This window comes from Hippocampus bargibanti, linkage group LG06 (assembly GCF_051943395.1).
Source record: "Hippocampus bargibanti isolate YZ-2025 linkage group LG06, ASM5194339v1, whole genome shotgun sequence".
Taxonomy (NCBI): Eukaryota; Metazoa; Chordata; class Actinopteri; order Syngnathiformes; family Syngnathidae; genus Hippocampus; species Hippocampus bargibanti.
In genome coordinates, this window is record NC_142739.1 from 18,980,844 (window position 1) to 18,997,500 (window position 16,657).

The 16,657-nt window shown below is 40.9% G+C and overlaps 1 protein-coding gene across 2 annotated transcripts; it reads right to left on the bottom strand.

Moving 5' to 3' along the window:
• Window positions 1-496: 496 nt before the first annotated feature.
• tcaim (T cell activation inhibitor, mitochondrial) lies at window positions 497-15,934 on the bottom strand. Of its 2 annotated transcripts, none has more exons than XM_088998086.1 (11): window positions 15,304-15,801; window positions 15,098-15,198; window positions 13,470-13,602; window positions 11,994-12,144; window positions 9,891-10,146; window positions 9,671-9,793; window positions 8,922-9,019; window positions 2,717-2,808; window positions 2,403-2,635; window positions 2,192-2,323; window positions 497-1,337 (listed from the first exon to the last, which is right to left on the bottom strand). In XM_088998086.1, exons 2-11 carry the CDS (start codon window positions 15,130-15,132, stop codon window positions 1,112-1,114), a joined length of 1,479 nt encoding a protein of 492 aa, XP_088854212.1. In that variant the 5' UTR covers window positions 15,133-15,198; window positions 15,304-15,801; the 3' UTR covers window positions 497-1,111. The 2 variants fall into 2 exon arrangements, with proteins under 2 accessions (XP_088854212.1, XP_088854211.1); XM_088998085.1 differs by lacking the exon at window positions 15,304-15,801 and adding an exon at window positions 15,810-15,934 and having other exon boundaries at window positions 499-1,337.
• Between the last annotated feature and the right edge of the window lie 723 nt (window positions 15,935-16,657).

Consider the following 16,657-nt stretch of genomic DNA (forward strand, 5'->3'; position numbering starts at 1 on the left):
TGAACACTCAAAATTGTTCCTGGGTGTGAGCATTTGCCTGGATGGTTATTTGTCTCTGTGTGCCTTGGGATTGGCTGCCAATGGGTTTAGGGTGTCCCCCGCCTACTACCCAAAGACTGCTGGGATGGCCTCCAGCGTTCCCCGTGACCCGAGGATAAATCGGTTTATAAAATGGATGAATGGATGGATACATTCCAGTCAGTTGAAAGTTACCATGTAAGCCCCGTTGTCAAAGATAGAACCATCAACAGGGACATACTACTTCAATGGGGGTGATAGAGAGGTTGGTTTGCAGTCTTACCACGTAGCCAGATTTCTCAACCTTGTCAGCTGTTTTTGTAGACACGTCACAAAGAAGCAGTGACAGCTCCGACGGAGGCTGAAGTAGCAGCTGAAATTTTTATCTTGGTGAGAGTTGAAAATTATTTTTCCACATCACAATAAAAGCATTGGCTTATTAAGCGCCACTATTCATGCACACGATTTATTCGTTCTTTGACAAACCACGTTTCAAAGGGGCTGAATACAAAATGAACACATTTAGTTGGTAAACATTTGATAATATAACTGTTGGATGATTGGGGGACACAACAAGCCATCTCTAGTCCCAAACCGATCAGTTTTTAAGGCAGCCTTTATTTTGGTTAAAAACAAAATTCCACAAAAATAGTGCACAAAACAAGGAACACGTGTCCAAATCACTGACAAAAGAACTGAGTCACGTGTACATGAGTACAAAATGGAACAGACATTATCATGACTGATCCCACCTGAATGCAACCAATGTTCGACTTTCAGGTCAAGTGATCACGTTTCCCAAATACTCGAGTAAAGCAATGGCAAAATGTATTTACAGTTTAAATACTGACAAAGATCCTCTATTTGGTCATCTTCAGCAAAGAATAAAGTGCTTCTTCCAAAATGATTATTTATTCAAATATCAGTGAACGAAATGAGCATTTAGTTGAGTCATTGCGAACTGACTCTTAAATTATTGTTGAATCGCAACGGATGTAGGACATGATTAAACCACAAAAAAAAAAAAAATACTTTACCCAGTAGAAACCAAAATGCAAATGATACATTGAGGACATGCAGAACCTTAGCAGGTTCAACCTTTCCAGTCCCAGGGGATGCAAAGGTCTCCGTCCTGCATTACTGAGTAGAAGTGAGAAACACAAATATGGAGGCCCAGTAAGAGGGGCGAACGCTGTTCCAACAGCCTTTTGCAGCAAAGAATCATCTGGCTCGAGGTGACACTGCGCTCCTTGGAAAGACCCCGAAGAGAAAGACTCTGGAGACACATCTTCATCACGGCCTCCTCTTCTGCCTGCAGCCTACACATACACAAAGTCAAGTCACATTTATTTATGTAGCCCTTACTCACAAACAGACTCAAAGGAGCTTTACATGCCCACAGTTGACGAGTCTTCACCACACCCCCTGACCAGAGGGGCAGGGAAGAACTAAGAAAAAGAAAAAAATCCCTGTTGCAGGATGACCGAGTCTGTAACAGATGCCAAGTGTGCAACATTCAACACAACATTGGAACACTGTTAGTTAGAATGATATCAAAATCCATTTAACAAGATTAAAACACTGCAGGGAATAATCTTTGGAGATGGGGGGTCTCCCTCTCAACCTATTTGGTCAATGAAGAAATCTTCATAGCAGTGCCTCTGAACAGTTGACCCAGCTCTTGTACAACTCGGCGCAAATCATGTCCGTAACAATCGGAGCAGAATCCGTACAGTGACATCCGGTTGGGTCATCATCACCTACTAGTCCTGTCTCCAAATCACGGTTCAGGGTGTCCCCTACCTACTGCCCAAAAGACAGCTGGGATGGTTTTAAAATCGTAAATAGATTTTTAATGAGGTCGCCAGGAAGCAGGTCGAGCCTACAAGTTGTCTGTTTTGCTGGAATAAACAGTATTGGTGAGACTTTCAAGAGAAACTTTTTGGGGGTTTTTAATGAGAAAGAGTTGTCAGGTAATAATTAGCCTTAATACCTGCTTTAACATGGTTAATCGCAGACTCTTATGTGGGTTTTCGGGACAGTTCCATTAATCTCTGGTGTGATTATTCTTGAGAAATAATTAGTTTTGGCGAAAACAAGAGCGTCTTTGTATTACAAATAAGTTTGCTGTTAACACATGAACCAAATGAGTTTCGCCTTGTGTACGACTCACATTTTTTTCCGTTGGCTGCGTTGTCGGGCATTGGTTGCGTGGCTCTGGAGGAAAGCCTGCAGCTTGGGCGGGTCACAGTTGGTAGGTATGATGAAGTGCCCCATCTCATGAAGGCTGGGGCTTGAGCGGCCTCTGATGGAAAGGAAGACAAATCTTGTCATCTTCACCGAGAATGTATGGGCCACATTGATCGGAAAAAACAAATGTGTACTTCTCTAATATCATGTTGAGCCCCTCAAGACTTCTGGGGTGGAGACAAAGCCTCCGCAATATCAGATTGGTATGGAAGGTGTGAAGTGTGCCAGAGAGCTCCGTGATGGGCTCCACTGGTCCTAGCCTCTCTGTGTGAACGACTCGAGTACCACCCAGGAGGAAACTGATCCTCTCTTTGAGCCACTCTGTCTGCTGTTTCAGGCTACGCAAGGCGGGAAGCTGTTCAAACATCTGTGAAACGCACAAGCTCAGCAGGTGAGCGCAGAGGGGAGAACAAACATGCCTCAAAGGAGATCAAAGGGAGCGGATTACTTTGGTCCACTGATGGTGAACGTCCGTCGTTCCCAGCATGACGTGGCCCGAGGCATTCATCCCCGATTGATCAGCAAACACAACAGTGTATCCTGGATGATAAAAGAGATGAATTTACATAAACTCTTTCGTCATGGAGTGCACATTGTTTTTGGGTGGCAGAGATGGCAGAGACGAACGGCAGTACCAGTACATTTCCCTTTATAACGCATCGCTGTCACTAAAAAGTTATCCGATAATTGGTAATCAGCAGTTCAATCATGAAGTAGAACTTGTCTTTGTGTATTTGCGGAACTGTGACTTCAGAAAACAAACAATTTAGTGCCTACTGTGGCGCAGTTGTTCGCTCTTCATGAACAGTTGCTCTCCACATGCTTTAGTACAGTGGGGCCTCGGTTTACGAACACCTTGCCTTACGAAATTTTCAGTTTACGAACGTTAAATCTATGAATATTAAACCTTGGCATAAGCACTACTTTTCAAGGAACATGTGTCCAAATCACTGACAAGAACTGAGCCACGTGTACATGAGTACAAAATGGAACAGACATTATCATGACTGATCCCACCTGAATGCAACCAATGTTCGACTTTCAGGTCAAGTCATCACGTTTCCCAAATGTGTGTATTTGCGGAACTGTGACTTCAGAAAACAAACGATTTAGTGCCTACTGTGGCTCAGTTGTTTGCTCTTCATGAACAGTTGCTCTCCACATGCTTTAGTACAGTGGGGCCTCGGTTTACGAACACCTTGCCTTACGAAATTTTCAGTTTACGAACGTTAAATCTATGAAAATTAAACCTTGGCATAAGAACTACTTTTCGGGTTACACATGGAGCTTCGCCCAACCACGGCTGGCGGAGTAATCTTCGGCGGAAGAACACCAAAGCACACGACCGAACAGCGCCCCAGCCGGCCTACCTTTCCACACCCCATTTCACTGAATGCACACGTCGATCGTCTTCAACGATTTTTTTACGGATACTTTTGCTGTTATGGGACCGAAAAAGACCCCACCACAGGCTCATGTTCAGCCAAAGAAGACACAAAACAAAATTACAGTCTAGGAGAAGAAGGGGATCATTGAGAAACACGAACGAGCTGTGCGTTTGTCTGATTTCGCGGCCCGGTACCGATATACTAAGTCCACCATTGCTACCATCCTTCGCAACAAAGCTTTACACAAAGCCTTTATTTACTCGATGCTTTCACGTGACTAATGGCACCGAACGATCCCTTAGGGATTATTGGAAGGACCATTTCAATGTGTATCATTGTGTTTAGCTGACAGAAAAGGCTTGGCATGATGTTACCCTTCGATCCTTGAAAGCAGCATGATAGAATTTGTGGCCCGCATGCATCCTTGAGAGGCCCTTTGAAGGATTTGATCCTCATGACTCTGTTGTTTTGGACAACATTGTTTCCATTGGACAGAACATGGGACTCGAAGTGGATACAGATGACATTGAGGAGCTTGTTGTTGACCATAATGAGGTCCTCAACACAGAGGATTTGATTTGCCTTCATGAGGACAAGCAGAAGCAAGCCATTCAGGAGTTGTCATCTGAGGGCGGGGAGGAGGAGATGGCTGCACCATCAAGTTAGAGCATCAAGGCAATGTTGGCTAAGTGAAATGATGTGCAGGCTTTTATTGAACAGTTCCATCCAGAAAATACTGTGGCTATGAGAATCATCAACATGATGAATGATAATGTGATGCCTCAGTTTCGTAAGACCCTACAAGTCAGAAAGCAACAGGCGTCAATTAAGAGCCATCAACGACCATCACAAATGTAAATAAAGTGACTTTATTATACAGTGCAGTGTATTTCTTTCATTACAATACAATAGCACATTTATTATGCATAGAATAAAGTATGTTGTCTGTAGTTTTAAGGCCTATTTAGTTGAAAATTATATTTTATGGAGACCTGGGAACGGATTATTCTCATTTTTGTGGTTTCCTATGGGAAATTATTTTTTGGGATACACACTTTTCGCCTTACACAATGTCTGGGAACCAATTAAGTTCGTAAGCCAAGGCCCTACTGTATTTATGAGTTCTTCACTGTGCAGCAGTTGGTTGCACTCATGGTGAAGGGAGTGGTAAATCAAAGTCAAAGTCAGCTTTATTATCAAATATGCTAATACAGCACAGATGAAATTACTGTCCTCTCGGACCCAGCATGCAGGCACTTATAATGTGGCTAAAAAAGACAGACAATTGACAACAGACAATACATGTAGTTTGAGGTAGTGTCATATGTAAAGTGATGTAGTGTAGTAATGCAAAACAAAAACGGTTGAGGTGAGGTTGTGCAGAAAAAAAGTAAAAAATAGAGTTCTGGATGTTAGTACAGCGTGTAACGTGTACGAGTTCGGTGGGTGTGGCAGTGGAAAGTGGCAGGGGGGGCAGGGCTGGGAGGGAGTTGATAATGATAATAATAATAATACATTTCATTTATAAGCACCTTTCAATGCTCTCAAGGACACATTAAAGCAGGGGTGGGAAAACGTTTTGACTCGCGGGCCGCAATGGGTTCTAAAATTTGACAGAGGGGCTGGGCCAGGAGCATTTGGAGGGAGTGTTTGGGCCGGAAATACTAAACCTAAAGCATTAAAGGACAACCGACACCTCCGGTCAAGTTATGTCCATAATTTTTAAAATCACTTCAAATGACTTGTACTGAGCGTATTTTACAAAGATTCCACCGCATATAGCTATAGTTTACGTTTAAGACTTGCGCTGAATATTCATGAAGTCTTGTTTTCGAGTTGATGACGATCCCCATGTGACGTCACGTTTGGACCGCCCCTGACCGAGAAAGCGACACACAATGCATTTTGCGGTACTTTGGTCTGAAAACTTCGTGTAGATCAGTGTTGATGGCGAAATTAGATGGAAAACACATAAATAACGCGATGGTGAATCGTTGTGTGTTGCACCAAGACAACTATTTAATATTCACTGACACAAATTCCCAGCAGACAAATCAGCCCATTTCCAATGGTGCTTGGGCGCCATCCTGTGCATTTTCTGGGACGCTACAATGGAGTCCTGACGGCTCGAATTGATGTGGGATGACTCCTTTAATAAATTGCAAACATTTATGCTTTCCTCGTCAGAACTATTTGAATCATATTCATAACTGGATGAGTAACAAGAAAGCATCTTCTCCGAATCTGAAGCCAATGTTTTGATTCTCGAGCAAGGAGTCTTGGCGTGATGTCACGAACAAGGGGGTGGGACCTTCTGAAACTGGCTATTTCCGGATTCATTTTGAAGTCATTTTTATTGGTGTTTTTCATTTGACTAAAAATATCAGCCTGCGTGTTTTGGGTATTTTAGGTGCTATAAAACGTTTATCTGATGTCAGTAGGAAGCAAACAAAAATGGTGCCGGTTGTCCTTTAAATGTAGTGTGTACAAACCTCATAGCACAGTAAGAACACTACAACCCAATTTATTAACTGTGTTTCAAATGTGAAAAATATCCCTGATCAGTTAATAAATTTGTCTCAAGGAATATGCCAGATATGGCGTTTACATTCTATTTCACAGATACTGGCAGGAGGAAATTGAAATAGATTAAAATAACATATGCACTGTGATTTATCAAGATTGCGTCTGTTTTTAATAAGTTTCAATCGAAGGTGCAAAGTTAAAGAAATCAATATTTATTGAAAAGTGGAATCACTTTCAACATTCAAAACATATTACACAATGAAATATTCAAGCTCAATAATACCTACTTCGTTGTACTAAGTTCATCCTGTCTACTTGATATCTAATTTAAAGCAGATTCTTTACTTACAGACATGTTTCGGAAGTAGACGCCGAAACATGTCAGGTATTTGAACACCTATAATACACTGTAAGTAAAGAATGCTTTAAATTAAATACCTACTTGTGTTAAATTCCGCAAAATCATGGATGAATTGTCCTGACCGCGCGCTCTACAAACTCTCCACGGACGCCCTCGCCTTACCTCGCAAACAGTACACGTGTACCGTCGCCAAGCACACAGACATAGGCTACCTGCAGTTGAAATTTGCATACTCGGCACAGCAGCCAATCAGAAGCCTGCTTCTTTCTTCCGGACTTTCGCAAGCGTTATATGGTCGTGCATTTGCATATCATTTTCCAAAATAGATGCACAGAACCTCAGCCCAGAAGAAAGATTCAAAAGAAGCTAACAACATATGTGACGCTACAAAACATAAATTTACATTAAACCGTAACAGTAAAGTGTACTTGTACTATGAAAGGGGCTTAGTGGCTTGTAGCAAGCAATGCAAACATTGCATTGTGCACCATGATGACAAATGACTACTGCAGTGAAATCTACAGCCATGGACATTTACCGTAACTTAAGCAAGGTCGCATTTTTGGTAGGTACATCCTTAATTAAAAAAAAACCATTAGACTTTGCAACAATGTTTTATTTTTGCAATTAGTCGTCTTATTGTGTTTCAAGTTGTGAAAATGGGGCAGGCAACTTTTCAGCCCTGTTGTCCGCTAACTTTTTGTCATGAGTTTCAGACACTGTTTTTACTATAATTTGGACAAGTTCGGCGGGCCGGATTAAAAAGCCTAAGTATGTGGCCCGCGGGCCGTAGCTTGCCCATTCTGCGAGTTAGCAGCGGGAGCCACACGCGCCAGCGTTCACTCAACCCGGACGTCATACAGTTGAAACCGTAGGTTTTATTTATGTTCACACATAAAAAAATCTAGTAAATAAAAAAAGTACAATAAAATAATTACGAAAATGGATATTTGAAACCGCATGTTTGCCTACGTTGACAAAAAAAAAACAATAAAAAAATACAAAATATATACAGTTGAGTCTCCTGACTGCCTGGTGGCAGTGTTTATAACATGCCGCAGAGAAAGGCATTGTCGTGTCACGGATAAAAATATACAGTATGTAACAGATGAATCAAAAAGTCAATTGGCAGGGAGGAAAGTGTGGTCATCTGTGGTCACCAAGCGAGTAATCCAAGATCGATGGCGATTTCTTTGAATGTGTATTTTTCCGCAAACATTTAGCAGATGCTATCGCGTCAACGAGTATTGAATTGGACCTAGGCTGAAATTAACTTCCGTGCCTTGAACCTCCGCAGAAGCAAGAGCTCCAGTCGTCGTAGTGCAATGGTATCAAACTCATTTTTTGCAGAGGGTCACATTGTTGTTACGGTTTCCTCTCGGGGGCAGTTATGAAATTGGGGAATGTTTTAGAATGTTTCATCCCCTCCACATATTACATAAAGAGCGCACAACAAATTAATGAATATGTAGTTTTCAAATTTAAAGTAATAAATAATGACTACTCTTGTGGTTACATGGGACAGTTTGAAATTTTGGTTCGGAATTTCACAATTTTGATTTGATTTCGAGGGCCGAATAAAATGATGTGGCGGGCCAGATTTGGCCCCCAGGCCTAGACTTTGACACCTGTGTCGTAGTGCATTCAACAACTGGCATAGGCAAGATGTGATGTGTTCTTTGCATGCACCCACCTAATTTCTTCTTATTTTGATTCCATGTGAAGATGCCTGACACAACAACACCTTTCTCTGTGACATGTTAGACACCCAGAATCATCCAGTGCCATCATTGGTTTTACTGCGCATATGATACACATCTACAATTTTCAGGCAGGTCAAGATCATCCCTCACGTGATAACATAATTTTTCTGTGTCAACGCATTATTATAAAACCCACATGCACAATATGACTGAGTTTTCATGTTTCTAAAGCAAACAATGAAGAAAGCCCCAAAAAAAGCGACTGCGAGAGCACACTTTTTAGACGAAATGGAGTGCACTACTTGTTTTTACAGCCTTAGGAAGAAAACTCAAAAGGCACATCCACCCACAGTAGATGTGCCTTTTGATGAGCCAGTAGACACTGAAAAATGACAATCTGACGCAGTTGTTCCTTTAATTAAAGCATTTCATCTTTCTAGGGCTGTCAGCATAACCTACTTTCAGAATCAGAATACCTTTATTCGTCCCACAATGGGGAAATTTGACTTGGGAAACTGTTAAATGCTAGTATAATGTGACAATTATAAATCTTAAAAGGAATGTGCTCGTAATGGATGACCAGAAATTCAAACGATGCTGTGCTGACCCTCGTTCCAACAAGCAAATTGATATCACATGAAATAAGCTGATCGTGTCCCCAATTAGTATTTTTACCTTGCAGTTTGAGCAGGGCCTCTGGATTCTGCACAGCCAGTCGATTCAGACTCTGAAGCTGAGAGCACCTGTGGGTCACTCCCCAACTGCGCTGCCACCTGCACATTGGATTGAAAATTTTGCTAAATTTGCTGCAGGATGACGCACATTCATTCTGTCTTGAAGTTCAAATGAAGTCAAATGTCATCTGTTCCAGTACCCCGAGGACACAATTATTTTTTCATTCCATGTTCATTAAACAAGAAACAGCATTGTTTCTTTTAATCTCAAAACCCAGTTGAAAAAGGGTATGGCTCTAATAATGGAGGTGCTCATTCCTGTGTACGGTAAGTCACATCCATCAAGCACAAAATTAGGTGCATGCATGAAAAATCAATTTGCCGTTATTCACAATATTGTAGCAAAAAGTAAGCGAGCTGTTTTTTTTTTTTTTTTTTTTCAAAATAAAATGTGATGTAAGTGAATTGGTGTTTTTCTTTTTTGCAATATTCTTTTCATGCTGATTTGAATTGGGTTTTGGAAATAAAAATTTGAAGGTTTGAAAGGAGTTACATTGGGGAAGCAGCAAGTAATAGCATGCAGCAAATTGCCATGTTTGAACGACGACACAAAAAATAATTCTCTCCAAAAAATGGGGAATTATGTTGAAAATGCAAATTTGCAAGTGTCAAGTTATGCTGTATTTTCCCCACGTTTTAGCCAAACAAGTCACAAGTTCTAAAAATTGGGTGCTTTCATGATGAGTGTACCTGATGTCTACAAGATCAAATTTTTGGCACAGGTGCTTCTTCAACCGTTTGAGTTCTTCTCTCCGGGGAAGACTATCATTGTGCTTCTTTGTCGCTTCTGACTCATTGTTTTGAAGCCACGTGCTGCCAAAGAAAAGATCAAATTACACAACGTACATTTAAATTGTAGTTTATGCCAGCAGTCACAAGTAATCCTTTTTTTTGGCCCAGAGTTACTAACCTGAGTGTTGGCTCAACTGTGGCGGCATGCTGCAGCTCCTCCTCAGGGTCTCTGAAGCCAGTGAAGGCATAGTAGCTCTTATCCCACTTGATGGGTCTGGAGAAAGGAACGCCGGCTTCGTCTGGGCTTTGGGTAGTTTTAGCAAGTGCTTCAAGTACCTTCATGTGCTCCACGGACAGATTGCAGGATCTCAACACATTTGTCACTGTGCTCAGGACATCGCTGGTGCGCAAGACAAAGCTCACTGAACGGAAACCTTAAACCAAGTCACAATGTTTCAAGCTTCTACAGTCAGACCACAGATGGGATACGGTGGTCAATATACAGACGCTCCACAACTTACGAACGACATACGTTCCGAACGGTCGTTCATAAGGTGAATTTGTTCGTAAATTGCTTCAGTGCTACATTTTGTATGGAATGTACGTATGTTTAAAGGACAACCAACGCCTCCGGACAGGTTGTGTCCATAATTCGTAAAATCACTTCAAATGACTTCTACTGAGCGTATTTCACAAAGATTCCACCGCATATAGCTATATTTTACGTTTTAAGACTTGCGCTGAATATTTTCTTCTTGTTTTCGAATTGGTGAAAATTCCAGACGCCCCTGATAGAGAAAGCGACACACAATTTTGGGTACTTTGTTTGGTCTGAAAACATCGTGTTGATCCGTGTTGATAGTGAAATTAGAAGGAAAACACATAATTAACACGATGGTGAATCCAAGACTACTACAGTAAAGTCTCGTTATATCGATATTCTCGGGAGTCGGAAAAAATATCGATATAACCGGACTATCGATATATCCGATCCTGCGCCGAACTGCATTAAATGGGGGATCTTTGATATGGCATGTCATTTTCTCCTTGAGTTCATGGATTGCGTATCTAGCATGCTTTTGTACTGTAGTGAAGTGAAAAATAAACTTATGCATTAAATAAAAACATCATTTATTTTTTTCATAACGCACTCTTGCAATAGTGACTCTGAGTAGCACTCAACATTGTTCTATACAGGCGAGAGAAACCACAAACGCCTGCATGTACATACTGGATGAAAAACAGTGATTATTGCAAGCGATAAAGATATCTGAATACAACACAATTAAATACATGTGTGTAAAACAAAAACTGCAACATTTACATTGCTGACGTTGATAAAGTATTCTGCGGCACGTCGAACTCTTTCGCAATGGAGGATTTGCTTCTTGTAGGATTCTCCTCCACAGCCACTATTGCCTTGTACTTCGTTCCGAGGTCACAATTCTTACGTTTCTGCATGGTTGAAATTGGTGTTGAACAATTGTATACTGTATAAGAAGACTACAGTATGTTTCAGATGCTATTGCAGCTCTGCTACACTGTGCAAGACACGAAAGCTGGTCACGTGACCAACGGTGTGACGATACACGAGACTTTACTGTATTTGATACTAGTTGACACAAATCAGCCCATTTCCAATGGTGGTGGGCGCCATCCTGTGCATTTTCTGGGACGCTACAATGGAGTCCTGACGGCTCAAATTGATCTGGAAGGACTTCTTTAATCGATTGCAAACATTTATGCTTTCCTCTTCAGAACTATTTGAATCATATTCATAACTGGATGAGTAACAAGAAAGCATCTTCTCCGAATCTGAAGCCATTGTTTTGATTCTCGAGCAAGGCAAGATGTCTTGGCGTGACTCACGAACAAGGGGGCGGGACCTTCTGAAACTGAAACTTTCTGAGGTCATTTTGAAGTAGTTTTGGGAGACTTTAAGTCATTTTTAATGGTGTTTTTCATTTGACTAAAAATATCAGCCTGCGTGTTTTGGGTATTTTAGATGCTATAAAACGTTTTTCTGATGTCAGTTAGGAAACAAAAAATGGTGTCTGTTGTCCTTTATGGCTTATTTAAGTATAATTTACAACAGATTCTTTTCTTCCAGACAGTGGCGTTTTTAGGTATTCAATTACCTTACATGTTTCGGCGTGTACTTCCACCTTTGTCAGTGTCAAGATGCTGTTGTGACGCACCAGCAATGTTTGTATGTACCGGTTTTTGTAACTTGAATGTTCGTAAGTAGAGGAGCATCTGTATTGCAGTATAAAATGTGTACCTGAGGTCTGAAGATCTTGCTGCATGTCCCTGCTATCTTTTGTGTCTCTCACATAAAAAGTGAGCTTCATCGGCTGAACTGAATGTGAGCCCGGTTTCAGGAGATTTTCCAAATAGCCATTTAACCTCTTTAAGGAATTTTCATTTACTTCCTGTAAATCAAACCCATAAACACCAAATACAGATATGATGCAATGAGCTTCCGGCGACATGACGTTACAAACATCAGACAAATCCTCTGGTACAGCTAGATGGAGGATGGAATTCCCACGAAATTACAAATGTTGCTAAAATGCCATCAGCCGAGCTCCACCTTGGTGTGATGAACATCTTGATTTGATAGTTTCACTACTGTCTTGTTGGTGGTGGTGATGATGAGCATTTCAAAGTGGGTGCCCACTGCCATACACAAGCTATATTTCATTGCAGCGCCATGCTTTGAGTCGTTAGGTAACTGCCTACTTTGCCTTCAATGCAAAAAGACTACTACTACTACTACTACTACTAATAATAATAATAATAATAATAATACATGTAAGTTCAAGCGCCTTTCAGAACACCCAATGACACTTTACAACAACAAAAATTGTGTTCATGTAAAATTATGTAAAAATTGTGTTTGTGTAAAATGTATTTGTGACACGGAACGGCAAGGCCAGGTGGTTACACCAATCGTCTATGTGGCAACATCCCAACGAGTGCTGAAAAGGGGGAGACATTAATTCATTCCTTTTCCAAACCACTTTATCCTCATTAGGGTCACGGGGGATGCTGGAGCCCAATGCCCAGCTGTCTACAGGGAGTAGGCGAGGGACACCGTGAACCGGTTGCCAGCCAATCACAGGGCAGAGAGAAATGAAAAAGCATTTGCGCTCACACTCACACCTAAGGTCAGTTAAGAATGTCCAATCAACCTGCCATGCATGTTTTTTTTATGTGGGTGGAAACCAAAAGACCCAGCGAAAACCCACACAGGTCCAGGGGGGGGCCAGGGGGAATTGAACCTGTGAAGTTGACGTGCTGACTAACTGACTTCCGGGGGCAGTCAACGGGGGCCATGTTGTGCACAATTTATGGAAAGTTTCTGGTACAATTGTATAAAGTTTTGAGTTCTACAGGAATTTAAGTTTGGCACTTTGGAAAAATTCCACATCTGAAACTTTCATGAGGATTGTGATCATTGACTGGGACTTGTTTTTTTTAGTGGAAAGTCACATTTTGATTTTTCGGAAACTCACATCCAAGCCAATTGGATTGCTCTTCTAAATCTAACAAATGCACTTGGAAAAAAAATGATGGCCAACTAAAAGTTAACCTCAACCACTTTTGTTACAATGGTAGATGAGTTGTGGGGTGGGTCTTCCAAAGTGTAGGCAGGGGCATTTGAACAAAGAAAAAGCTATAGGTTAGGTTGCATCGACGCATATGTCATGGTTAAGGAAATGCAAAAGTCTGGATGCATGAATGACTGACTCACCCGTTCTCTGGGATATTGACCAAAGAAGTCAGGATGGACGGCAAAATAAAATGGTCTAAGAGCATTGACAGCGTCTGCTCCAGACAAAGCTCTCTGCAGGAATAAATGTGTGGCTACATGTTTTCTTTCCATTCTACAGAAGAAAAAAAAACATGAACAGAGTAATTTTTCCCATAGAAATACTGCCCACACACACACTACAAAAACCATACAAGTGAATTCATTTTCTCTTAAAGGACAACCAACGTCACTTTTTTGTTTTTTAACTGACATCAGAAAGACGTTTTATAGCATCTAAAATACCCAAAACACGCAGTATGATATTTTTAGTCAAATGCAAAACACCAATAAAAATGGCTTAAAGTGTCCAAAATCTGCAAAAAATTTAGCTGCGAATTGGGCATTTTCAGAAAGTCCCGCCCCCAGTTCGTGACGTCACGCCAAGACGTCTTGCATTGCTTGTGAATCAAAACAATGGCTTCAGATTCGGAGAATATGGTTTCTTGTTACACATCCAGTTATGAATAGGATTCAAATAGTTCTGAAGAGGAAAGCATACATGTTTGCAATCGATTAAAGAATTATATGTGCCATTTTGAGGCAACATTGGGGGAAAATCTCTCACCCCAAAAAAAAGAGGCTCAAAATGGCGACCACCAGTGGCCACCTCCGCTTCCACAGGCTGATAAATTCCTTATATGTAGCTTGGATGCCCTCTTCTGGCGGCTTTTGGGTGCAACACGGTTGTCAGACCAAATATGTACAGCAAAATACACTGACGTGATGAAAGGACTGCTACAATGTGTCTTTTTTCAGTCAGGGGGCGGTCCTTTCGTGACGTCACGTACGGACTCGTCACCAACTCATAAACACGACTTCCTGAATATTCAGAGTGAGTCTTAAAACGTAAAATATAGCTGTATGCGGTGGAATCTTATTAAAATATGCTCAGTAGAAATAATTTGAAGCCATTTTACAAATTATGGACACAACTTGTCCGGAGACGTCGGTTATCCTTTAAACTGGTTCCACATTTGACATACATATTTCTTTAAAGTACAATTTACGCAAGAGTACAGTGTTATTCACTAATATGCCAACATCTCTAAAGAGAACTGCTTTTCTTTCTAGCAAATAGTAAGTATCGTTGTTCTGTTTTGAAGAAGAGAAACAAAAGTAATGTTCTGTGATATATCGCCCTGAAATGGTTCAATCATCCATCAATCAATATTTTATACTGCTTGTCCTCATTAAGGTCATAGGTAATTGGAGTCGATCGCACCATACTTCGGGGGAGACACTGTATAGTTGCTCGAACAGTTACCAGTCAACCACACGGAAATTGCCCAGTACACACAGTCACCATCTATGTCATCACTTAAGTACCGGTACCAATATGTCATCATATGTTAATTACTAAGAGCTTCAGCAAGAGTCAGAATCAGAATTATATGCTTGTCACATTACAAATGAAAATAAAAGAAAGAGTAGTCTCGTGACATAATAATGAACTGCTGTGGTTTATATATTTTTTTTAATTACAGTATCAGACACATTAACGACCACTTCTAACCTAACCTTAATACATGTACTGATTTTGTTCTGATAGTGCCACCCGCTCGAGTTACCTGATGCTGCAGCGGAGGAGGCAGTGGACAGACATAGTTGATGCTGAGTGGTGGACAGATTAACTTGAGCTCACAGTCGCAGCAACCGCTGCATCAGCATTCTTGCAATCACAAATGACAGTGCAGTGGATAGTTTAAATCAATGCAGTTCAGTTCAAACTCCGAGTTTGTTCATTAAAAAAATCGAGAGATAAATCAGTTCAAACCTTTTCCCTCCATTAATGTCGACAACCACTCACATGACACTTTTTTCAATTTTCAATCGAAATAAAAGTTTAGTCACTTCATATCAACATTCTGAAAGTCGAGCATATGCCACCTGTGCGCCAAGTTATGGCATGCATTGATGGAGTAAGATAGCATAAACTACGTTTGTGTGTTTGTTGTTGTAAACACATTGATTCTCGCAAATAATGAATGTAATACATGTACTAGTAAAGGCCGAAGGAATTTAACATGACCAATGTTAGTCCAGCCCAAACAATATTACGTCATAGGTGCAACAGTCATAACTATTTGTTGCGTTCGAATTAAATGCATTAAATCATGGCTGATACGAGCTTCATGACTAGCCGTGAGTATATTGAATTTCAGCTTTATTGTTGATCCGAAACAAGAAATACACTTAATAGTTGGTATTAAACCGGCAAGTGAAAGTTTTAGGAAATAAATTCTGCACTGTTGTTACTCTACTGATTGGCGGTTGCCTTGCCTTGGGTGCTGCTCACGTTAGCTGCCTGCGGGTTGGTGTCTTCAGACTTCATCGGTTTCTTCTTTGGCGGAATATTCGCCATTTAGTGCCTCCATCTGGACGGGAAGAGCCCTGTAGTGATGAGAATTCATTCTTTTTAGAGAGGCGTTTCTTTTAGATCGGCTCACTAAAAAGGGCCGGCCCTTCCGGCTCCACAATTGATCCTATTTTTTTTGTTGATTAATTTACTTCCAAAAATAGTGCAACATTATATGTACAACGAACATATAATGTGCACCTCGTTCATTGTTCGTGTTGTTTCTCAATGATCTTCTTATATATATATATATATATATATATATATATATATATATATATATATATATATATATATATACACACACACACACACACACACACACATACACACACACACATATACATATATATATATATATATATATATATATATATATATATATATATATATATATATATATATATATATATATATATATATATATCTTGGCAGTCCATCGAAGTCGAAGATGACGTCGCTTCCATTGCTTTGTGGGGTATTGGACAGTGGTTATCGGCGCTGGAGTCGATGCCACTGTAGGTGACTATGAAGCCCGATTCTGGAGCCACAAATCCTGCCACATTCAGGACATGTGAGGCCAGGACCGGGCTGGCGAGGCAGTACTGAAGCAGCACAGAGGTGTCTTTGCTCGCGCCGCACGATCCTCCTCTGGGTGCGTTTGTTTTCAAGTTGTGTCACCCCTTCGTGGCATAAGGAACGCCACAGTGGCCTGTTAGCTGCAGCAGACTCCAGATCGCTGGGCTTGATGTTGCATTTCTTTAGAGTCTGT